This window comes from Endocarpon pusillum, assembly GCF_000464535.1.
Source record: "Endocarpon pusillum Z07020 unplaced genomic scaffold C653857, whole genome shotgun sequence".
NCBI classification, from domain to species: domain Eukaryota; kingdom Fungi; phylum Ascomycota; class Eurotiomycetes; order Verrucariales; family Verrucariaceae; genus Endocarpon; species Endocarpon pusillum.
In genome coordinates this window covers 32,306-55,445 of record NW_006913432.1, presented here as the reverse complement: position 1 = coordinate 55,445, position 23,140 = coordinate 32,306, and the positions used below count along the sequence as shown (strand labels likewise).

General features: G+C 48.1%; 6 protein-coding genes across 6 annotated transcripts; 3 read left to right on the top strand and 3 right to left on the bottom strand.

Moving 5' to 3' along the window:
- Window positions 1–1,506: 1,506 nt before the first annotated feature.
- On the top strand, window positions 1,507–4,169 carry EPUS_05788 (uncharacterized protein; the record flags this gene model as incomplete). The annotated part of the gene is made up of 5 exons (XM_007787239.1): window positions 1,507–1,527; window positions 1,632–1,789; window positions 1,875–2,664; window positions 2,733–3,257; window positions 3,321–4,169. 5 exons carry the CDS (start codon window positions 1,507–1,509, stop codon window positions 4,167–4,169), a joined length of 2,343 nt encoding a protein of 780 aa, XP_007785429.1.
- A 1,575-nt stretch (window positions 4,170–5,744) lies between these two features.
- Window positions 5,745–6,593, top strand: EPUS_05787 (uncharacterized protein; the record flags this gene model as incomplete). Its single annotated transcript, XM_007787238.1, has 2 exons — window positions 5,745–6,027; window positions 6,082–6,593. 2 exons carry the CDS (start codon window positions 5,745–5,747, stop codon window positions 6,591–6,593), a joined length of 795 nt encoding a protein of 264 aa, XP_007785428.1.
- Window positions 6,594–10,683: 4,090 nt separating this feature from the next.
- Window positions 10,684–11,248, bottom strand: EPUS_05786 (uncharacterized protein; the record flags this gene model as incomplete). Its single annotated transcript, XM_007787237.1, has 2 exons — window positions 10,684–11,080; window positions 11,154–11,248. The coding sequence occupies 2 exons, from the start codon at window positions 11,246–11,248 to the stop codon at window positions 10,684–10,686; spliced, it is 492 nt and encodes a 163-aa protein (XP_007785427.1).
- A 3,069-nt stretch (window positions 11,249–14,317) lies between these two features.
- Window positions 14,318–17,633, bottom strand: EPUS_05785 (uncharacterized protein; the record flags this gene model as incomplete). The annotated part of the gene is made up of 2 exons (XM_007787236.1): window positions 14,318–17,530; window positions 17,586–17,633. The coding sequence occupies 2 exons, from the start codon at window positions 17,631–17,633 to the stop codon at window positions 14,318–14,320; spliced, it is 3,261 nt and encodes a 1,086-aa protein (XP_007785426.1).
- Window positions 17,634–18,033: 400 nt separating this feature from the next.
- EPUS_05784 (uncharacterized protein) lies at window positions 18,034–18,770 on the top strand (the record flags this gene model as incomplete). Its single annotated transcript, XM_007787235.1, has 3 exons — window positions 18,034–18,181; window positions 18,234–18,292; window positions 18,345–18,770. 3 exons carry the CDS (start codon window positions 18,034–18,036, stop codon window positions 18,768–18,770), a joined length of 633 nt encoding a protein of 210 aa, XP_007785425.1.
- A 322-nt stretch (window positions 18,771–19,092) lies between these two features.
- On the bottom strand, window positions 19,093–20,227 carry EPUS_05783 (uncharacterized protein; the record flags this gene model as incomplete). Its single annotated transcript, XM_007787234.1, has 2 exons — window positions 19,093–19,573; window positions 19,629–20,227. The coding sequence occupies 2 exons, from the start codon at window positions 20,225–20,227 to the stop codon at window positions 19,093–19,095; spliced, it is 1,080 nt and encodes a 359-aa protein (XP_007785424.1).
- Between the last annotated feature and the right edge of the window lie 2,913 nt (window positions 20,228–23,140).

Here is a 23,140-nt window from a genome sequence, read left to right as displayed (position 1 = left end):
GACAAGACCTCCAGCAATTTAATAACTTTATTTTTAAATAAATTAATAATATCTTATTATTTTTCCAAAATTTTTTATTATACAATAAATTCATACTTTTTTTATTTTTGTTATATCTTTATTAGTTCTGTATTTCTATAAATTAAGCTTCTTGAAAATAAGCTTTTACTACTTTAATACTTAGAATATAAAGATTTTTAGACCTCTATTATATTTAATATAATTTCAAGTATCTATACTTAAAATTTCAGCTTAATCCATCAAGAATTCATAGAGTTATAAGCATTAATGTAGCATGAGCGAAAGTTAAGCGTTACGGTGGTATGAGCGTTACGGTGGCAGCCACGCGCTGCGCGCGGGCTTGTAGGGGGGCAACCCTCTACAAGTGGGCCCTGGTAAGGGCTCCACCCATTGGGCCATGGCTAGGAGGTACCACACGGAGGTGTACTTTACCCGCAGCCGGACCCTTATTAGTGTGCATTAGTGGGAATTAACTCTGTATTAGCTTGGTATTCTAATTATACAATAAGTCTTCCTGATTGATCATGATTAATCACAACAATTTGTATGTAAATGTAGTATAAATTATTGTGAGTAATCATGAGCAATCATGAGCAATCATGAGCAATCATTTTTGACAGAATGTGTATTAAATAATTAAGATTCCTACTTTATTAGGATTAATCTCAACAATTTGTATGCAACTATAGTACAAATTATTGGAAGTAATCATGAACAATCATGTGCAATCATTTTTGAGAGAATGTATATTAAATAATTAAGATTCTTACTTTACCAGGATTAATCTCAACAATTTGTATGCAACTGTAGTACAAATTATTATGATCAATCATGAGCACTCAGGAAGACTTATTGTACTGTTATTACTAGTGGTATTAGTGGCGTGCGCTATCAGGGTCCGGCTGCGGGTAAAGTACCCCCCCGTGTACAACCTCGCATAGTAGTTAGTACTAGTAGTACCATGGCCACGTCATGGGGCCTTGGCGCCTGCGGAGTTATTCCATCCAAACTTTGTATTTTACTACTAGTACGTAGATTCCTAGTCATACACACCCCAATTGATGCATTGAGCTGATACTGCTCCACAATGTCGGATTTACCACGTATTACAGAGCGAAACACCGTTTCAGGAGGAGTACGATGTTGGTTTGCAATCAGTCCGGCATCTAGGATTTCTGGGATGGTAAGGTCGAGGCTCATGCTTACTAGATGCAATGTACTCTGGAGAAGTTGCGTATGGACTGCCCTGCTTTGAGTTTCGATAAAGGACTTGACAGGACCAGCCGATTTTCCAAACCATTGATCGACCTCACGCTTGTTCCATGATAAGACAATACGCAAACAGTCTTTTCTTATACGATCAACTTGACTCTTCTGATTGCCTTGATTGCCTTGAAGTGGAAAAGACTAACGTCTGACACGGTTACGTTTGAATGACTATATTGTCGCTCCAGCACTTGGTCCACGCGCTTCCCTTCCGACACTATGGCGCCATCAGAGAAACCGGTATGCCCATCCAAACAATGAAGCATTCTACCTCGACCCTCGCATGCGTCAGCATATTTTCACATGTTTCACCACATCGCCCTAGCTGACACTCCCTGAAATAGACGCAGTCATGGTCTACTCATGACATAGCTTGTACTCATTGCCGCGAAAGAAAAATTCGGTGCGGGCGTGAGAGACCACAATGTGCACATTGCAGGCGTGATGGAGTGGAGTGCGAATACTCAACCCCTGGCAAGAGGGTCAATCATATCAAGCTATTGTAAGTTGGATCTCACTCCTCGAGCCACTTCATTGCACATTGCTTGGTCAAACATATTATCGGCCTAACACACTGACCTTCGCAGATGCAACAACATTGGCGGTCTTGAGGATCGCCTGAGTAACATCGAGGGCGAGCTCTCACGCTTGATGACATTACTCAAGGCCGGTGTTCATCAAAGGCCGTTCATGGATAACTCAACAACCGAAGAGTCGTCAGCCACTTTATCAATCAAGGACTCTCTTGCCGACGTGACATCCTGTTCGTTGCCGACGCATGATCAGGGGGCGTGCCGTCATAATGATCCTATAGATCGTCATCATGGTCCTTGCACTTTGTTAGCTCTTTGTAACGCCTTCAGCGATACCATCTTGTCGGAGCAGTGGACACCCGGCCCGGCTCCGGGCAAGGACCAGTTACCAAAATCCAATAAACAGGAAGACTTCGCAAAGAATGAAGCAGTCAAGGACGTGCTCGTCCGTATGTGTCTCGAAGCCGGTATTGAAGAGTCTTTTGATCTTCAACCGAATCACACCCCCATCCGACTTCCACCCAAGCAGTTCCTCTTCATGATACAAAATCAATGCTTTCAGCAAGCAGACTACGCGACAGATATATTTGTGCAATCATCCTTCTGGTCTAACGTGGAACGAATCTATAGCCAACCCTTTACGCCGGCCGACAAAGCTTGGGCGATCTGCTTCAACACAATTATCCTGCTGGTCCTTGGGTCAGAAGTGCAAATTCAAAACAGTGATCCAATAGTCGAATCACAGTTCGTCCTACCATTCCTCTCAACAGTTCGCACAGCTCTAAACAATCCTCGCGTCCTGATGGCGCCAAAGTTGATCAATGTGCAGGCTTTGGCACTTTTGGTGAGTGCTTCTGAATGATCATTTAAATTGCATACTACGCTGCCATGATTACTAACTGTTTCTGCAAGAGTCTCGCTGCTCAACAGTACTATCCGCCAGGTTTTGCGGACTCGATTTTTGCGCAAGCTTGTGTACTAGCCAGAACCCTAGGTCTCCATCAAACGCCGATGGCATCAGATAACGCTAGTCCAGAGGAACAGCAAGAGCGCTTCAAAGTCTTCAAATCATTATACCTTCGAGATAAGAGCTTCACGATTTCGCGAGGATCTTTCTGCTGGCTTCCAGGTTCCGATTGCAGTCTCTCCTCTCAGCTCGACCAGAGTGCCATTGCTGATCCAAAACTCGCCTCTCGGGTACAACTTGCCAAGTTGCAAGAGGAAATCTACCGATTATTTCATCCAGCGGAATCACAAAGGCGATGCTCGATTAGGCATAAGACTTTACTGTTACGCATCGAGCAAAGTCTTGAGCGTTGGGCCGATACCCATGATATTTTCACCTCAGTTAATACTAACCCTCGCAATGTCGACTTGCAACTCGAGTTTTTAGCGGCCCGCATCAGTGTCCTGCATGGCAGTCTTGAGCCCGTTCATGTACGCCGGGTATTGAATGACGCAAGAACCAGTTGTTTTTTGCTGCTCATCTCCTACGGTAAGTGTGATCAGTCTATGTTTCAGCGACCTGACGGTCTCTCAATCTCGAAAAGCCCATCGCTGAAAGGTCTCAACAAATCTACCAGTCGTCGATCGAGCAAAGACAAGACCTCCAGCAACGACGCTTGCTCTGGCAGCACAGAGGAAAATGCAAATCAACCTATATCGTTACGTTCACACCGTCTGCCAGATACTTTCTCGGCACACGGATTTTTCTTACTAGCAAGGAATCTTATACAGCCAATATCAACAGACGATGAATCACAAGCAGACGAAGACATGAATCTATTGCAGAAAGTATGCGCATGCTACAGAGAACTTGAAGGGGGAAGTCAAGCGAACAACCACACGCGCAAAGTTGGACACGCTTTCGGAAGACTTTTGCAAGTGGTAAACCTCGTTAAAAATGACCAACAACTTCAACCATTACCAACCATGCTACATCAGGCAAGCACCGCTCATACTCCACCCAGCACTCAAAACTTCTTTGCTGGCCAACAAGGACTTTCCGACTTCACAGACCTGTCGACTGCATCGTCTTACCCAGCACCTCCCATGCCATTGGAGGGCTTCTCCTCCAAGAATAACTCTACCGCAGCGACCACCTCGGTCAGTACATGCCCTTCACCTGGCTTACTTACTCCAATGGAACTGGAATTCTTTTCTCCACATTTCGAGCAGCCGCAGAGTATAATGTCACCGTCGGGCAGGAAGCGAGTGCGTTTAAGTGGGCCGAATGCTGTTATGGATGAATCACCCAACTCGAGGCTTCTTTCCGAACTCCTGGCCGCAAGCCCTATGATGTCGTTTGATGTTGCGGCGCAAGAGGACATACATACCGCTGTATTATAGATATCACCCCTCCTAAGGATATTGCCGGTGCTCAGCTCATACAATAGAAAAGACTTGGTTCGCTCATAGGAATATACTGTTGTCTTGACGATAATCTACGAGCCAATGATCCACCCAAATTGATAAGCTGGGACGGGAGGTAGAGAGAGGACACTCGACACTGGGCCAGTCGTTGCTGAGAGAACTGCGAACCGTGCCGCTTCTGGAAGAGAGAACGGCTGAGTGAAAGAACGGAACACATCCTGTCCGCGGCATTATAGCCACATAATGATCAGCGGTCTCGAAAAGAAGTTCTCTTGTGCATTCTGTGACCGTTTCTTTTGTCTGATTTTAACGTGTTCACCGTCAAGTACGAGCCTGTTTCCCGAGTAACACTACCATGATTGCCATACCTATTTCGCCGCTTTGCTTCGGAAATGGAGGCATATCGTCAGGGGTGTTGGAGGTCCCAAAGGCGTGTGAAGCGAGCGAGCGAGCGAGCTATAGGCTGGAGACTCTGCGGAGAGGATCTGTCACGATTCTGTATGCTCCGTAGGCAGTGAGATCTGTGATCGCGAACCAGTGCGATGAGACAGGAAGTGAGTGTTAACCTGAAGTAAGATCGCCATCGTTATCGACTCCATGCAGAGGGTCACAGTCCTATAGTTCACTCCGGGATCAGTTCTTGAAACCCATTGTCGAGCACGAAAGGATACAGAGTCGTGCATCAAAAGTTAACAATATGCGCTATGACTAGAGCGCCCACTAGCACTCTCTAGCTGAGCTTAGCACTGTGTACGTAGTTATCCACGCACAATACGGAGTCGTGCACCAAAAGTAGTCAAAACTACGCTGACATTAAGACTCTACCAAGGATAGCGATTGCTCATTAGCGTAAGAGAATGCTTAGTTGTACAGATACTTTGATCTAAAGAAAGCCTAGAGAAGCCCCTTGATCAGTGTTCTTTAGGCTTCCCTTTAAGTGATTGCCCACTTATACCATAGTGCCCCTAGTGTGGAGGCCCATCTCAGCACGCTTATACATTATCCGCTATATATTTTAGGCTAGAGGGTGTAGCTTACACTTACCTTCTAGCTCTTACCTTATTAGTATTAGCGTAGTTTGACTACTTCTGGTGCATGACTCCGTAGAGAGGGCCCCTCTAAGTGCCTCTTGACAGACCCTGATATCCTGGATTGTCTATAGAGGCTTCGTCTAGGCTGTTGGGCGTATTAGGCATTCGGCCCCTTCAGCCGGCCCGCAATCGTCCCCAGAGAGTAGCACAAAGCTACCACAAGAACAGCTAGCCGTTCTTCTTCCTAGTTAGTGTATATTGAAGACTTTTGATGCCCGACTACGTACAGCAGCGACTCGAGTCGGGGTACAATGGCCGGCCCTGGTTTGCAAAGACCCACAGATTCGAAAGCCTGAGGGCCGGATGGCGACGGTCACTGGTGGGATAAAATCACGTGGGCGGGCCGAGTGGGGTGTTTGGGTTTCCGATGTCAAGGGCTATACGAACTCCGAATCCTTCAAGACAGAAATCGTAAGCTCTCCTCGAGTCTTGTGTAGATCGACCTCAACCGCTCGCAACAATGGCTCCAAGAGTCGTCTTGATCACGGGTGCCAACACTGGCATTGGTTTTCAGATTGTGAGGTCACTCTGCAGCTCTGATCAAGCTTACGACATCATCGTTGGTGGGCGATCGCTGTCCAAGGCTGAGGATGCCATCAGCTCCGCTGTTAAGGAGTTCCCCTCCTCTCGCAGTAAGCTTTTTCCAATTCAGGTCGACATTGAGCAGGATGACTCTATCAAACACGCGTTCAACGAGGTGCAGTCTAAGTTCGGAAAGCTTGATGCTTTGGTAAACAATGCTGGTATGTGTATAATGCATCAGCAACGACGACAGTGTTCTCTGACAAGAACCGCAGGCGCGCAGCTCGAAGCGCAGTTTGCCGCTGGTAAGCTGACGGAGCGCGACATTTGGAACCAGTCATGGAATATCAACACCGTGGGGGCGCAAGTAATGACCTCAAGCTTCATACCTCTCCTGCTCCAGACTCCTGACCCGCGCCTGCTGTTCATCACGTCCAACGCGTCCACTCTCGCTGGAACCGAGAACCTTGCTCTACCCATTGACCGCTCTCCTCCTAAAGGGTGGCCGAAACGCGGTTTCAGTATTGCGGCATACCGCAGTGCCAAAAGCGGCATGAACATGATGATGCGTGAATGGCACCGCACGCTGAAGGAAGACGGTGTGAAAGTATGGTGTCTTGCTCCAGGTTTCTCGGCTACGGGCCTTGGTGGGAATCCGGAGGCCTCAAAGAAAATGGGAGCTGGTGATCCGGCGGTGGCGGGCCCTTTCATCAGGAGTGTTTTGGAGGGTGAAAGGGATGGTGACGTTGGTAAGGTCATTACGAAGGATGGTGTGCAGGCTTGGTGAACCTCGCCATGTTGAATTCGGCCGAGGTGATGGACTTGAGCCGGACCACGGTAGCTCGATTGGTGGTGTATGGCGGAGAGGCTGGTAAGGTTAGAGCGGAAGACCTACTACGTAAAAAAGTTTGGTTAAACAGAGTGCAGATAGCTACTTGAAATCTGATGAGGTGGATTGGACTGAATTCTATCTACTCGGCAGAATCTATCGAAGATGGAGGATCAGGCTAATCTACTACTAGTTAGTACTAGAGAGTGTGGAGTCACGTGACAAGGGTCTTGGCACTATGCTCTGCCATTGCCCCATTCCAACAAAATCTCCTTTTTTATGTTTCAAACCTGCTAATAATCATTGATGCAGTTATGATAACTCCAGTATTTTAAATCTCTTTCAGTAACCTCGGCACAGTATATCATTGTGATGGTCGCGTAAGAGTCCATGTCTCTGGGCTAGCTTATCACCTCTCTGGCATTTACTCCGTATGCCCCCGAGATATGCGGAGTAAGTCCCAGTGAGAGCTGTGAACCAGGTCAAGGCTCAACCAAGTTGCAATCACCATTGCCGTTAATACAGGATATAGTTGCGCCTCTCTCTCATTGTGTCACTGTTGAAAGACCTCCTCAAGACTGCGAACTCTAAGGAAATTGTCTCAACTTGGGTCCCAAGCTTCTGTCCTTGCATTTTTTCCCAACTCGTATCCAGTCCTTCTACGGAGCACAGGCGATGCAGATTGGACCTCACAGACAAGGTACGCTCGGCGGATACCCAGGACGTAACGAGACGAACCACCGAAGATCGACAAAGCTGAGTGATGATATAACGATGATGCCTTCCCTCAATGACAGTCTGAAAGAGAACCCCTCCCACTTCTTCCCTCGATCCAACCAACCAGAACAGAACCATAGCAAACTGCCGTTATGGAGGTAGGCCCAAGTCCAGCAACAGCTCACAGCCCGAGCACCACACACTCATGCTTGCAGATCCATCGTACAGTAGCAGAAACCCATATGCCGTGTCCAACTCCGGAGATGCCATCGAAACTACCGGCTCAGCACTCCACCAACGCACATGTTCATCAGAAAACTGTAAAAGAATGACCGTATCCAGCATGCATTTATTGCCTTCTTCTTCAACAATGACCGTAGTTGTCTCGCCGACCTAGCTCGTCGTGATTGGGGAACAACGGGGTCCTCGCAAACCGAGACTTCTTCCCTGTTCAGCTCCAGAAGTGGGATCGCTTCCTCTGCTCCATCGATTTTGCGTCGCCTGAACATGATTCTCTTGGGGCCTGTGCTGTTGTCTGGCTTTTGGGGTTTTGGTATTCTGGTTTCGTCGTCGTCGTCGTCGTTGTTGACGGGTTTATGGCCGGGGAGGAAAGGGATCTACCATGACCAGCTGGCTTTTGACGCTTGATATCTCGCTAGCTGGGCTGGCAGTCTACATTGAATGGGAATGGTAGATGTGTAGCATGCAGAAGGGACTTCAAGGCATGCCGCCCAGAACTTCGGGATCATCGAAACTCCAGATCTCGGACTCCGTACCCCCGGAGTGCATCCCACCAACGCAAGATCTTCAATGCGATAGCCGGAACAGACATAGTTGTGCTGGCACACCTACCACTAACCAGGAGGCTATTGGCTTTCCTGTACTCGTTGTTGGTCCACGTATTGGTCATTGTCACTGTCGCAATCCAGATCGGAGCTACTATCCAGCGAAAGTGATGTGGTGGGGCACTGGAAACTTTCGTTTATGCTAGTCATGCTGTCTTTTTGACATGTCTGCACATGACGTCTTTTCCATAGATCTTGTGACTTTTTGATCTGTAAGTGTCTAATAATCAGTAGTAGTGATAGATAGGTCCCTCACCACTTGCACATTGCTTTTAGTGGTTATTCAGTGTTATTCAGTGGTCACATCACGTTAGAGTAACAGGTTTTGGAACGGTACAGATGAGTTTGTCTGGGCCCCCCACGGACATTACTTTCGCCAGATACTACCATACTAGTACTAACCTACTAGTAGTAGTAGTAGTATTAATAGGTCTTGGCAAGGATTTCCTACCACCTTGAAGACCGTCGCTTATGATGCCCGCACTGCAGTACGGATGAGATCCGCTGGGCATGACGGCACTTCCTGCATTGTCATACTGGAACATGCAACCAATTCCAAAACAAGTCTCTTTCATTTGTAGTGCAAGCCTGTTCAATTGTCAAGTTGTGAAGGGTGTCTAATCGGCCAGTCTAATTGGCCAGTCTTCCGACGGTCAATCCCTGTTGCTCGCCTGGCGTTGGTTTTATTTTATGGTAATCCCGGAGCTAATTTCGTTGCAACGGATGGCCTATTTTGTACCTATTCCTACGCTCTCGAGTCCTGAACAGATCGAACAACTTCTGCTTTCTACACGTTCCGGGAGGCGGTCAAATCACTCTAACAGCTGCAGTGGACTGAGTGGTGATACGAGGCCCCATGCAATCCTGATCCTAAAGAGACTTGAATCCTCATAGGTGGATCCCTTGGCCAGGCCAGCAAGAAGGTCGCCTTGGCCGCCTTATCTGAGAAAAGTCAGGCCGTATATCACTCTCTCGGAGGTTCTGAGATCTTCGCGCCTTTTACGTGGATCAAGCTGCTTCCCAAAGAGGCAAATGACATTCTATCTGTTGGGCCGAAGGGGCCTGAGACTCGCTGCTGGCTGAGGTCTTTGCTTCTTTCCGTCAGATATAGTGATCAATATCGGCGACTCTGTGATATGCTTTCCCTATCTCAAACTCGCGAATGACAATCAAGCAGAGTGATCGCTGCCTCGCTACGGTAGGTGTTGTGACTGCGACCAGTAACCGCATCGCGTCTGTATAGCCCCCCTCATTCGGATACGGTCCTTCCGTTGACATGCGAGGTCAGTCAGGGAGCGAAACTTGGCATCTCGTCGAAGTGTCAATAATCATCAACGCAAGTATTTCCCTGTCTTTCTCAAACTACTTTCACGGACCATAGCAATATCATCTACCTTTCATCTGGCTCCGCGATTTACCATCCCCCCCTCGCACCCAGCAATGGCGTCCAACTCCACCAGCCCCTCCCCGTACCCAACCCCAACCCCATCCTCATCCCCTTCCCAATCTCTCTCGCATGCAATCCCTCCTCACCCTTATCACCCTCTTTCGACCGTTCTACGAAACTATTACCCCAAACGAATACAACACCGCTCAGCTCCTGTCTGCTTTCCTCGCGGGCTGTCTCGCAATCATCGGCACAGCACGAACAATCATAAAGGTATAGACAACGAAGAAACCGAACTTCGAACTGGGCGGGGTAGAAGAGGGGGCTGGTGATGTGGTTTATGCTATGTGCGTCCCTCCGACCGCTTCTCCCTCATCGACATGGCGCAATTTTATCTTGAGACACCATTTCGAGTCCCTGAAGGCCACGTTCCCTACCTCATATAGCCAGATGAGGCGTGCACAGAGCAATCTCAGCGAGTTACCGGCTATCTACCGGCTGACTCTGACTCTTTCATAAGCTGGCACGATCCACCTCCTGATCGAAGGCTATTTTTCCCTCAACCATCGCCGCATGCCCAGCATGAGGTACTGTTTTCTTGTGTATCAGAGCCAGATGGGCTGGTATTCATAGTCTCATGGCAGTAAGAAGCTGTACTTGAAGAGATCATTGTGTTACTGACACTCAAAGTCTACGTTAGTCGTACTGTCACCCCTACGCTCTTTCACAAAGAGGCACCTGAGTCACAACAGTGCAGATATTCGAACAGTTGTAGACCCTCCTGGCTTCGTTCATTGATCATCAAAACTCAAGTGATTGTCATTGTCACCTTACCTTGCATACCCGCCGGTAAACAACTGCGCATGACTAGCGTTCGCAACTATGAGAGCCAGGACTCCAAGGCCTATGGCAGTTTCCTCGATTTTCTGGTCTCGTTATTATAGATGTTCGGTTCTGGATCGGATTTCATGACTGGTCAGGCACAAATCGGTGAGGATGATAGACAATAATTGAAGTATGTTAGACTAGCATCCACTGTTCTCCTTCTCACTAACACTCTCCCCACCCGTTTCCGCTTTCATATCTCGACCACAAGTGATTATCTATTAAACCAGTCCACACCCCTCACCGCCCTATCACAGATGTACCCCGTCATAAGCGCAAAGACACCCTTATGGAGCAGATCGATAACCTGCTCGTTGATGGGCCACGTCCACGGTAGCGCCGATGTCCCTGCCGCATTCTCCACCACCTGATCCGCCGCAATCCTCAGTCCCGTGAAGAGGAACGATGCAAAGGGACCGATGACGCCATAGTAGGCCATCAAGGCGCGGATGGGTCCCGTCACGATCCCCATGCCGTAGTGATGGACTTGGTTGAGGACGTCGGGATGGCGGTCACGGGGAATGTTGAGGAGGGCACCGGTCGTGTGGCCAGGCACGTAGGAGTTCGGCCGGTAGGTGACAGCTTGTTCGAGTTTGTTGGACAGCGTCATTCTACACCAAAGAGTAATCTTGTCAACTTTGCCCGGTCACGAGTTTTGGAGAGGAGGGAGCAGTGGGCACACACATGGTCGCACCGACAGCGCCAGCCCCAAGCCCGATCGCAATGGCTTGGCCTAAGGAGACCTTGGGATAGCGAGGGTAGGCGGATTTCTCGTCCATGATGTTATCGGCCGCACACCCACTGTTCTCGAGGTTGGCGATGGAGGATTACTGCACAGTATCTCAGGAGAACGATATTGTTCAGAACGTCATGTAAAAAGCCTCAGTGCTCGTCCGCGCAGGAAGTCAAATAGTGGTTCTCCCTGACCATCTTCCTTTTCGTGCCTGCTCAAATACATATGAAACACGGTAATGAGAACGCCTGACGTCATAGGTTTGTCATGGTAAACAACTTTGTGGAGCGGGGACAAGGGCAGAGCGGTTCGGATAGCTTTTCTCAATTCCGCAGCAATCATTTTGTAGAGAGCCTTCACTCTTTTCCCCACCCAAACTTACGACCTGTACTTCATCGCAGCTCATCACTCGATCCTGGTCTCATTCTGGTCTCAGAAATGCTAAAGAGATCTCTGGTTAAGTATGCTAAGCCGCACCAATGAGAAGGATACTACGTACTATGAAACCGGAAGCTACTTTAGGCCTCCCAGTCGTCAGGGCTTGCTGGAGGCCAACGCTTCGGAGAGCCCAGAGCCACAGACCAGAGCACCTAGAGAACCCACGTAACTACTAGTTAGTGTGTTATAGACCAACCCGGGGTGCCTAGAGCTTGGCAACGCTCCAAGCACATACCTTAGCTAGCCACACCTAATAATAATCAATACGGGGGTTCATAAATAAACGTGTGGCCTGACCCTCACTATAGCAGGCTAACGGTCAGTTCTTTATTCCCCGGTATCAAATGTACAGTCACTGTGCAAAAGTATCCGACCAAACCCACAAACACACCAAAAGGTGCACTTTTTAACAATGAATAAAAACTTTAGCTAGGCGACAACTACATATTTAAAAAGTTGTGAATTATTGAAAATTAGTAGATTAATCCTTTATTAATAGAAATTTTTGTCTCAAAACTCGTAGATTTTGAAAAGAAGAATTAAGAAGTAGAGTAATCCAAAATTCTAACAAAATTTGTATGGGACTCCATACAATTTTTTCTTCTTTTTGGAAAGTTTGACTTGAAACTTGTTCTATTGAATATCTAGATATTTTATAAGAAAATTTTGTATTTACGAATAAATATTTGATCAATTCTAAATTTATATTAAATTTAAAATCTAGTAGTTGACGCCTAGCCAGAGTTGCTATAACTATTTCAAAAAGTCGTCTTTTTGGTGTGGTTCCACACAAATTTTGAAGTTGGCCGGATACTTTTGCACTAGTACTGTAGCTGCCATTTTCTATTCTTCAAGAGATCCTGCGAACCCCCTGCACAACCTATGCGCGTTTACTCACTAGATCCCACTGCCCTTTAGACCTGGTGGTCCTCACACAGATAATATGAATGATTTTCTTCTACATTTACGTAAAAATGAGGTAGAGAAGTGATCTGATATGCAGAATGTGAAAAAAGATAATATGTATTATCCCCTGTGTCACTGAACTGGTCGGAATCCAGGCCCACGTTGGAGTCTGAGAGGTTAATTCGCTGCCTCTGATTCCCATGCAAGGTTAAGTAGAGAACCGTTCTCTCCACATTCCGGCAGCCAGTGAGAGTCCGGATGTCTTTTGTTTCATGAAGGCCAAACGAGAGAAAGCTGTCCATCGACCTGTGGCAAATGTCACCTTTGTTATCGTCGCAAATATCGCTCCAAGCAGTTTGGCCAGCCAAAGCAGTCAGCATGTTTGTCCCTACAAAGAGGTCACTAACCTGTTCCTTCATTAGATTATGTCCGTGACTACGATCTTTCCGCTATGGGCTGGCATGTTGTCGGATCGCCTTCCAAAGCTATGCATTCATGGCATTCATAGCAAAGCATTTGGGAACAATAATACAGCGTTCTTGGCGGCATCTGCCTGCTCTTCTTGAACAATCCATCCTCTCTCCGGAAGTGATAGAACATATTCTTCATCTCGGTCCCACTGGGACAAGCCACACCTCGATAGCTTCAACGACGTAGACTTCGACATGCGAGGGCCGGATCACAGAAGAGGCTAGTGGAAGCAAATTTCGGCGGGCGAATATAACCCAGCTTCACTGTTCTTCGGATCCCTAGCTGCAATATTGCAGACGCATAATCGCCGGAAGTCGCAATGCAGGCAGTGAGATGCTTCGAGCACGTAGCGAGCCGGCGTATTCTGTTCAGAGAAAATGTAGGGCCGTAGCGACGGAATAGACATGAATTTTCGAGGGAGTCCATGCTCCTTGCAGGTCAGAGAAGGTAGGTGGAAATGATCAAGGGAGACGCCTGGGGAACTGGACTACTCGTCCAGTCACTGTTTGACGTGAGCATATTGTGTGATCATCAGCTGAATAAATAATGGAAAGAGCCTGTTTCATGTAGCGAGCTATGTAGAGACGGTAAGGATGAAATGATTCAGAATTGTTAATAATTTTGTATGTCAAAGGGAAGCAAGAAGGCTTGACGTTTTTATTCCGAGTCCCGCCTCGCCGCCCTTTCAGGGTGTTTCCTAAAGAGGCAATCGGGCATATCCGAGCCAGGTCGCTGTGACACGCTGAAGTTGTAGGATGTTTGGGGCGCTGACGGGATATCATCCAATCTAGTAATTGAACTTCAACTATCTACAATTTTCTCACAGCCTGGCTGGCTGATTGGTGGAAAAGACCTGATTTAATCTCCCCATGGCCATCGCTTGAACCGCTCAGGCCGTTTTTCATGCCAGTTTAATGCGCTTTGCAGATTTCGCCCCACGAAAGGCAAAACCATATCTTGGGCAGGGCACACTAGGTCCTAATCAAATATGGCATGACAGAGATCGTAACAGCGAGTTGAAACGGTCTCGGGCCCCAGGTACTTGTACGCGCCAGTGGAAGAGAACAACTCCGCCCGGGGGTGGCCCTGTGCTTATTATGGGAATAAGACGGTATCAAATGACGACGAGAATCTCTGATAATGAAATTGGACGGACAACGCGTGTTCGAGACTTCTGTCACTTGGCTCGTTTCTCAATGTCGGCGCTTCCAATAGACAATTGGTCGACACCACCAACGCCTCGCTATTAGCAATAATCACGATGTCACAACTTCCAACCAGGCCGTTTTGACGTTGGGCGTCAGTTCTGGCCTTCTAGCCTAACATCTTCTCCTTGCTGTAAGCGATCAATCTCCATACCTATGCTCATGACCCAGTGATCTCTCTCGGCCCTGCTTCGGCATTTAAAGACGATACTTCGACCAGGCACTCCAAGTCTCGATACCTGCCTCAACTTCTGTCGTGTCCCGCCACCTTCCATTTCTTCACGAGCTCGGAAGAACGACTTCCTCAATCCACGCCAGATAACAAAGCAAGTCATGGTATCCTCATCGATTGACGTCCAGCCATCTTCTAGATATATTCTAGGTAAGGCGTGTCTGCCAGGGTTGTTGCTGTCAAAAGTTCTGTTCGAATAGAGCAGGTCATCTTCCGTGATGAGGCCACTGTAGATGTAGCAGTCTTGGAGGGGAATAGACGATTGTTTTTCCTGATGAATGTGTGGCAACTCCTCCCCTGTCCTCTTTCGAATTGAGCCTTGGAAGATATGCAAAGCGCCATTGGCCAGGAGCACCCCACATCGATAAAACGATGCGCGCCGCCGTGCTCTGTAATACAGCTGACCAGAAATGAGGATTGACCGACACGAAGATATGCCGCACATATTGTAGAGTTGTGGTGATGCCTCAGAACGGGACACTTCCCATTTCCGTGCGAATTGGCCAATAACTGCTTCCATCTCCTCATCAATGTTCAAGTTTTCGAGGTTGCACTTTCGAACAATCTTGAACAGCGCAGAATCAGCGGCAACTCGAAGCTTCCAATACTTGACAAGTAAGCGCAGTCTTCGGATCCATTCCCCCATTGTCGCTTCATCGTATGCTTGTAGCCGAATAACGAGGCCGTTGTTCATCAGAAGCTCAAACGTCCGATGATCATCCAGAGTCTTTGTCGTACCATCATCTCGAGTCGTATCTGGTACTTCTTGGTGGAAATCGACATCTGAGCCACTTTCCATATCTTCATCTCCAGGTGTCGTTCCCCATTGCATCTTTCGAACCTTGACCACTCGACAAAGATTAACGTACCCATCGCACTGACTCAGGTTGTCCAGAGTGCGTTGCCATTCTTCCGCGGCTTTCCGGTCATAGTCCTGGACGGAGGCCGGAGTGCCAACTTTAAGCCACGATATTTCCCCTTTATCGGTTGGAAAAGGTTCGATATCGTACATAGTAGGCGTTTGCTTGATGATCTCGCTGGCGCTTGGGACATTGGCCCCAGCAATGGTTGGCAATCGCGGGGGATGAGGTGGTGTGATCTTGGAAGGTTTGTTGAAGATTAGATACTGGTTATGGGTCGAGAAGTATAGTCTCTTGAAATACGTCCTGCCCATCCTTTGCTGCATGCCTCTTTGCGTTGTCAATCTGATCAGAAACCCTTCCACGGGAGCTGGTTCTTGATGAAGTTTTCCTTTTTTGCCGTAGCTGTGAGTTGGGTAATGCTTCTTAGGTCGAAGTTCGAGGTCATGGGATTTCTGCATTGCCATGGAGCCATACATTTTCTGCTGATTCGGCCCGTGAATCCACTCTAGCCTGTCATATCGCTTCCATGCTAGGCCCATCTTTTCAGTCTTGCACCACACATCAAGAACATCTGCCCATTCAGAACCATTCTGCAGCATGTCCAGACATTTCTTGACGATTTTGTCAGCAACTGCTTGCTCTTCCTCCATAGTCCGTGCTAAAGCAGCCTCGTCATTGGCATTCTCAAATGATCTTCTCGCCGCCTCGAGACCCTCAAACGGCTTGTCAAGGAGAAGACTGACACTCAGGTCGGGAACATTTATCTGCAATGCCGAAGGTCTTGCCCAACCAAGATTCTCTTTCAGGAACGTGTACCATTCGACAGAGTGTGCGGTAGACCTGGTGCGCATGATTATAATTCGAGTACCTTTCTTATATGGATGCCAGATGACTACGGTCTTATCCAACGACGAGAAGAGATTGACTCTGGTTGACTTCGGGTTCAGCAAAACCTCGTGATGTGGCTTTTTCTTGACTTTATCATTCTCGACCTCTGGGATAACACGGCTGGTATACATTTGCAACCTGAAGTCTGCTTCATCCTTCCTGCTCTGGCGTATCACAACCATAAACTCCCTCCACTTTTCGTGGGCTCGGGTCTCGACTTTCAAGCTATCGTTTTCGTCGTACTCTTCCGACACTGGCTGCATCGTGACATCAACTCTGACGAGCATTTTCCCCATTTTCACAACGGCGCCTTCTTGGAGAGTGTTTCTTCGAAACTTTGCCGAGGCAGCTCTTGTCTGCACACTGGATATCTTGTTTTTCAGCCTTTCTTGGCCATTCACCATCCCCTCGGCTATGTTGAAACGCACTCCAGTAGCTGTCCTCACTTGGCTCGCGGGTTCAAACTCACTGTCATTAACAGGAGCAGGGCTGCGCATCAGGAGAGATCGTGGAGATGCAACAGAAAGAGTCAACTTCTCCTCTCGGTCCTTCCTTGGCAGCAATGCTGTGGTCGAGCCAGATTGATCAGGGTCAGTCGAACAAGCCTCATTGAGGTTGCTCGACTCGGGCTGTGAACCGCCCAAATTAGAAATTGACGGCCGATTGTCCATAGTGCTCTCCGGACTCAAATTCGACGCGCCTCGTGACAACGGAGATGCGTCCACATTCTCTTCATTCGTTGTAGACATAGTCTCTCCGGTGTTTCTCTCCCTTGCAGTGACGAATGAGGCTTGTGCTGGAGATTTGCCAGATATCAATCCGGACGCCTCATCGCGCTCACCGCCAGATGCGCCAAATGGTGTGAAGCCGATATCAGAAGGGACTGACAGCATTTTAGGGGCTCGTGGATCATCTTCGTCTGCTATCCCCAAAATCTGAGGTATTTCGTTTGTCGAGACTGGTGCTATCTCCTGAGGACTTGTTTCTTCTCCATCTTCTTCTTCTTCCTCCTCATCCTGCAGAAAATCGTCCTCGTCAGATGCGGCTGCTGAGCTCCCCCGCAATCCCTCATCTGCGACGTCCGCTGGTTGTGGAAAGCTGAAGGCATATCTAGCGGCAGCCGATGGCCCTTCGAGACTGGGAAGAGCACGACGGTGCGCGTTGTCAGCGACAGCGGTGAATGATGCGGTACGAGACTTGTGCTCTCTTTGTTTCAGGCGTTTCCTGTACCATGATTTCCGGTTGCTGTTCAGCCAGCCTTCTGGAATCGGGCCGATGAAGAATCTTCGGGTCGTGAGATGCAGATGTTCAGGGGAGGCATGTTCCTACAAGAGAGATCATCCGTAAGTGGGAGAGATGTCCTATCAGAACTACACCTACCAGTCTTTGAGCTGTGTAAGACTGTGGGTCGAGATGCTCTTTTGCCATGCTCCCAAGCGTTCGGTTGCACGGACTGCGGGCGTCCAGTAGTAGTCATGGAGAGCCCTCCGTCAAGGGTAATCGTAGCTAGCAGATACGCTTTTGCTGGTCCGACACGATATCACGAATGATATGTAGCGCGTCAACTAAGCGTCCATAAATAGAAATCAAAGATACACTTAGATAACATGAACGTCTCTACCAATCCACCAAAGGAGAAGCGAGATTGAGACTGGGACCTTGATGATTCAACCACGGAATGACGCTGGATTCTGGCTGGTCTATTCATCCTTGGCGTTCGAGACTCTTCAGACACTGCGTGTCTCAGGTTCGCTGGACATACTAACTAGAGGTTGCAAATGACAGTTGACGATCCAAGAAGGACTCTCATGCTCATCATCCACAAGCAATGGCTAGCACTATTCTGATTCCACCAGGCGGGACCTGGTTTGATACGCACAGGAAGTCCTTCATAGATGTGCCAATTGACTCGGGTGATCAAGGGATCGCCACAACCGAGTTCCTAGAGGCGGCAGAAGCAACAACCACACTATTTGGTACGGTGATGCCCCGGGCTTACCAGTGGACTGGCTTTGCTGAGACCTCTAGACCTTCTCGGTTCCGTTGCTTTCACACCTGTCAAGAATGACATGCTCGGCAACATCAAGGTTGGTCGTGTGCGGTCCATCTAAAAGTCTCCAGTTGTCTGACAAGGGCCAGAAAATACGAGAACGACAACTCGACTCCCCCGAACAATGCTCTACCCTCCAGTCCCTCGTCAAGTCCGAACTTGCAACGAAGAAGCACACCGCCACCGAAGGTCTCCTCTGGCTGACCAGAGGCCTGGATTTCACCGCCCAAGCTCTCCGCGCAGACATTGCTTGCAGTGGATCGCAAGAGCTTTCAGCATCTTTCCGCAGTGCTTATAAGTCTACTTTGGCACCACACCACAGCTTCATGGTGAAACCGATCTTCAGCGCGGCTATGAGCGCAACACCATATCGGAAGGATTTCTATGCTAAGATGGTGGCAGGAGGAACTGACTCTAAGAAGCTTGATGATGCAAAGACGGTATGGTTAGAGGCGTTGGAGCAAAGAGTGCAGATTCTAAAGACATTCATGGCGAGCAAAGAAGCAAAATGGTGAATTAAACCATTTATGGGTGTAGGGTAGCCTGGCCAGGGAATGAACCTGACCCGAAAATCTAGAATGGATAAAGGTATCAGTAGAGAAACGCCATCCCGCCTGATGACTTCCTGATCACTCCCATTGTTGTTATTGGAGTCAGAGCTTCATAGCATTCGCAAAACCTAAGGTAAAGCTGCTTGTCTCGACTTCAGCAAGTTTTCGCTGTTGATGAACACCTTGCATTCGTGTCTTCAAACGACACGATCCAAATGGGATAACATCTGAGCTCCTGACGCCACCGCTAGTTCCGCGATCCGCATTACATATTTCCTGATCCTCATCACCAGTCTTTGGTGAGCTTGTTTGGGACACCGCTCGCTTGGCTGGCAACCTCTCCATCCGCCCCAAGCACTTTTGCCATCTTCTCTTTCGTACCTTCGACTTGTACCGGTTCAACATCAACAGGTGTAGGAGTATGATCGGACTTGGCTGGATCTTCGTCCTTTCCGACCTCCTCCCATCCTTCTTCGATGTTTTGGCTTTGCGTCGCGGCGTGTCTCTCATTGTAAGGTTGATCATCTGTGAGCCCCTCGAACTCATCCTCGTTGTCGGTTTGGTGCTTTCTTTCCTCTTCAGAACTCGTTACGACCTTTTGCTTCTTAGCCGTGGGCTCCTCAAGCAATTTTGGTTCTGTGGTAGGAGCATCCGGAAGAGAGGCTGCGAGCGACTCACTTGTAGTCTGTCCTTTCTCTTCCTCCGACGACGCATCACGAGATGTCTCTGAGTCAGGTAGGTCATCCTTGGTAGGCGGAAAGTATTTGCTGAAACAGGGATTAGCCGGAACGAGCAAGCATCTAGAGGAATGACGAGTCTTACGGAAGGGTTTCAGTGTATGCGTTGACGTCTTTCATTTCAAAGGAGCAAAACACTACCCTTTCAATATTCTCACCATCTGGGCCTGTCAAAAACGATCTGACTTCCGAAATGGCTGTATCTGCAGCATCAGGGCTGGGATATCCGTAGACACCAGTTGAGAGGGCGCTAAATGCGATACTTTTACAACCATTCTTCACTGCCAGATCAAGCGAGGTGCGATAGCAGCTCCGCAGCAATGGCTCTGATTTTTCATGACCATGATACACAGGGCCCACAGCATGTATCACTTTCTTGCAGGGTAAGTTGTAGGCGCCAGTGATTTTGGCTGAGCCTGTTGAACACCCATCCAATCTCCGGCATTCTTTGTACAAGCCATGGCCTGCTGCACGGTGAATAGCTCCGTCAACTCCACCGCCACCAAGTAAGGATGTATTGGCAGCGTTGACGATAGCGTCGACATGGAGTTTGGTAATATCGTAACGTATGTGGGAGACCTTTTGATTGAGGGTGTGATTTGGGGTGTAAGCTGAGGATGCAGCCGCTTTCAAAGCTTTGGTTCTGTAGAGAACAGAAAGTGTTGGAATCTCACTCAGAGACATCTTTCGTCTCCTCCTCGAGTAGCAGAATGCACAGCGTGGATGTATTAGTTGATAAGTGGTTGACTTTTGTTTCGCGACGCGACACGATGCTGGTTCTCTGTTATGTAGTGCACCCGTTAAGTGGGGTTTACATAAGTGGGGTGCGGAAGGTGAAGACTTAATTACAGTACCCCACCAAAAGTATTAGGACAAAACGCGCTTTTTTTTCTACACGCGTTTTTTATCGCCTTTTTCAATCAACCACCATGAATCAACGCAAGGCTTTGGCGCCTCTAGAAATCAACAGGAGCTATGGCCAGGAGCTATCTCCATATCAGCGCGGTCAAATTACAGCCTACCATGAGGTAGGCCTATCAATTAGGAAAATTAGCAAAAAAGTAGATTGCACTAGATCTACTGTTTTCAACACCCTCGTACGAAATCCACTCCGCAATAAAGGCAAAAGCTTGCTACGTTCTGGCAGACCTCTTGCATTAAATCACGTTCAAAAATGAAACATTCTACGCATTATTTGAGCTAATCTGAGAATTACCTATACAGCTCTTTAACTTAAAGCTGGGTGTTACAGCACGTGAACACGCCAAGCACAGACAGGCACTAAGGGATTGCCTGGCGCTCTGCGAAGAAGCTATGACAGGCTTGGATAAGCCTAAGGACCCTGAACTACCTACAAGGTCGGCAACGCCCGACGTAGTGCTCAGAGGTGCTCAGTCGTGAGCACTTGGGAACAACGCTCAGAGACGTCTCCGCATGAGCAACGCTCAGAGACGACTCCGCAGGAACAATGCTACGAGGTGCTCAGTCGTGAGCACTCGGGAGCACGAATCTCCTAGCCTATATAAGCACGCTCATTTCCCAGATAGTTTCATAGTCTTCGTAGTCAACTCATGTTATCAACTTACACCTAAGTTCAAGACATACTTGTATCTGTTACTGCACCCCCTGTTCTACCCAACCAACCACTTGGACCCAGCTTCCAGTTGAGACTTGTCTTAGCTAGTTGAGCCCTAACATGATTAGGGCCAAAGGATGGTATACCCGCTTCTGATATCTAGCTGCTTATTTAGGAAATTAGTACTATTCAAAAGAGCAGATTTTGACGCACTATTTAATTGATTCTTATAGGATTTTAATAAATACCGGGCGTACAGTAGTAATTTGTATGGGAAGAGTGGAAAACGTTGATGGGGTAAAAATGCGGGGTGTCCCAATACTTTTGGTGTAGTATTTACTGTAGTACTTACGCAGCTACCTATAATCAACGCCAACACAAATCCCACCCCCCTTCAACTCCTTCCACATACAGAAACACTACATCGCCGCCAGCACAATCATCACATTCCAGGCCAAACGGCGTATTTAGACCCACATCTCAGATGGGCACACAGCATTCCCAAATTGAGGACTCCCCTACCTCCTCGCAGCAGACTTTGCCACTTCTCACATCGTATAGCATGTACCTCCGCTTTCGCGCTTCGAAGTGTTAAGCTTGGTTGCGGCATCACAGTAGATTGACCATTTTCATACATCCGATATAGGAATTACGGGGTCAGGAGTTTGTTCATAAGGGAAATGATTCAGAGGTTAAGAGAATATAGACATGTCCAGCGGGCAGATGGGCATGAGGACTAAGCAACGGGCAGAACACTTCATACAAGGCAGGGAAAATGCACAAGTTATCGCATCTTGCCCAGATTGACAAAGACAGGAATTATTGTGTGCTTGAATGTATTTGATTCAATGGAGGACACATTAGAAGGATTGGAGAAGGATTCCTCGTTATTGGGTCTACACCCGTGAGCGACATGGCTTACAAGCCACCAGGTACCCTTCACCTGCTTTCCATCCCACAAAGACCTCATTATTAGTTGAAATGGACGTTGTAGATTTACTTCCCGTGCTACAGGGGCTGGACGATGCATGTGCATGTCAATTCATAGGCGAATTCACACTCTTCAACACGTTGTCGTTGGATGTTCGTGAAGATTGGGTTGTGGTCGATCACAGGAACATCGTTTATCCATTTCCGATTATGGGCTTACCAAGATAGTAAGTCAGTGGCCTTCCAGGCTGACTCAGGCACTGCACCTAGAGCACCCTAAACCATACTGGCAAAACCTTCCTTGATGGCCAGAATCATATTGTAGGAAGAGAAGTTGTACTTCTAAACGTCTGCCGGATGTTGGTACTGTCATCATGTGGGGACCAAAGATGTGAAGAGACACCAAAGCATGCTATTTGATGAAGGCCCAACTCAGCACCCTTCTCTGCCAATCCAAAATGCCTCCGCCAATGTTCTGTGTTACAAGCTACATTCGCTCCAATTGAATGGAGATTTCGAACTAGCCTGATGCCTACGACAGTCCCAGAAACCCCGTCTACAGCAATATCCTTGATGGTGATGAACCCCTAGAGCACAGCAACTAAGAGCATTGTTATCTGTTGCCTCTTGCATCTCTAGACTGGACCTCCTCTAGCAGGCCTGCGGATGATCTGGTACGTACCCCTGGCAGCTTACTTGCCCAGATATTCAGCATGTCGCGATGCGTGCTGCCTCACTCATAACGGAGAAATGCTCTAGTACTCGCACCCAAGTTCGAGTTGTGCAACACTACTGCCGACAGGCCCGCCTTGGCCGTCCAATCTGCCTCCCATAAACAACTCGAGGGCACCACTCAATCAACGCCATGGGCGTATATTTACAGGGTTGACTCCAAGGACTGCTGCTGGACGACAAAAAGTGGATATCACACCCCTACATTTTTCTAAACTAGCAGTGACGTTGAAACTCTCCCTTGTACTGAGCATATAATAGGCCCTGTGCTTGGAAATGACCACGTCGTCAAAATATTGATTGAGCCAACTTAAAACCAGAGGGAGATGTGAGAACGCTTTAACCGACATACAACACAA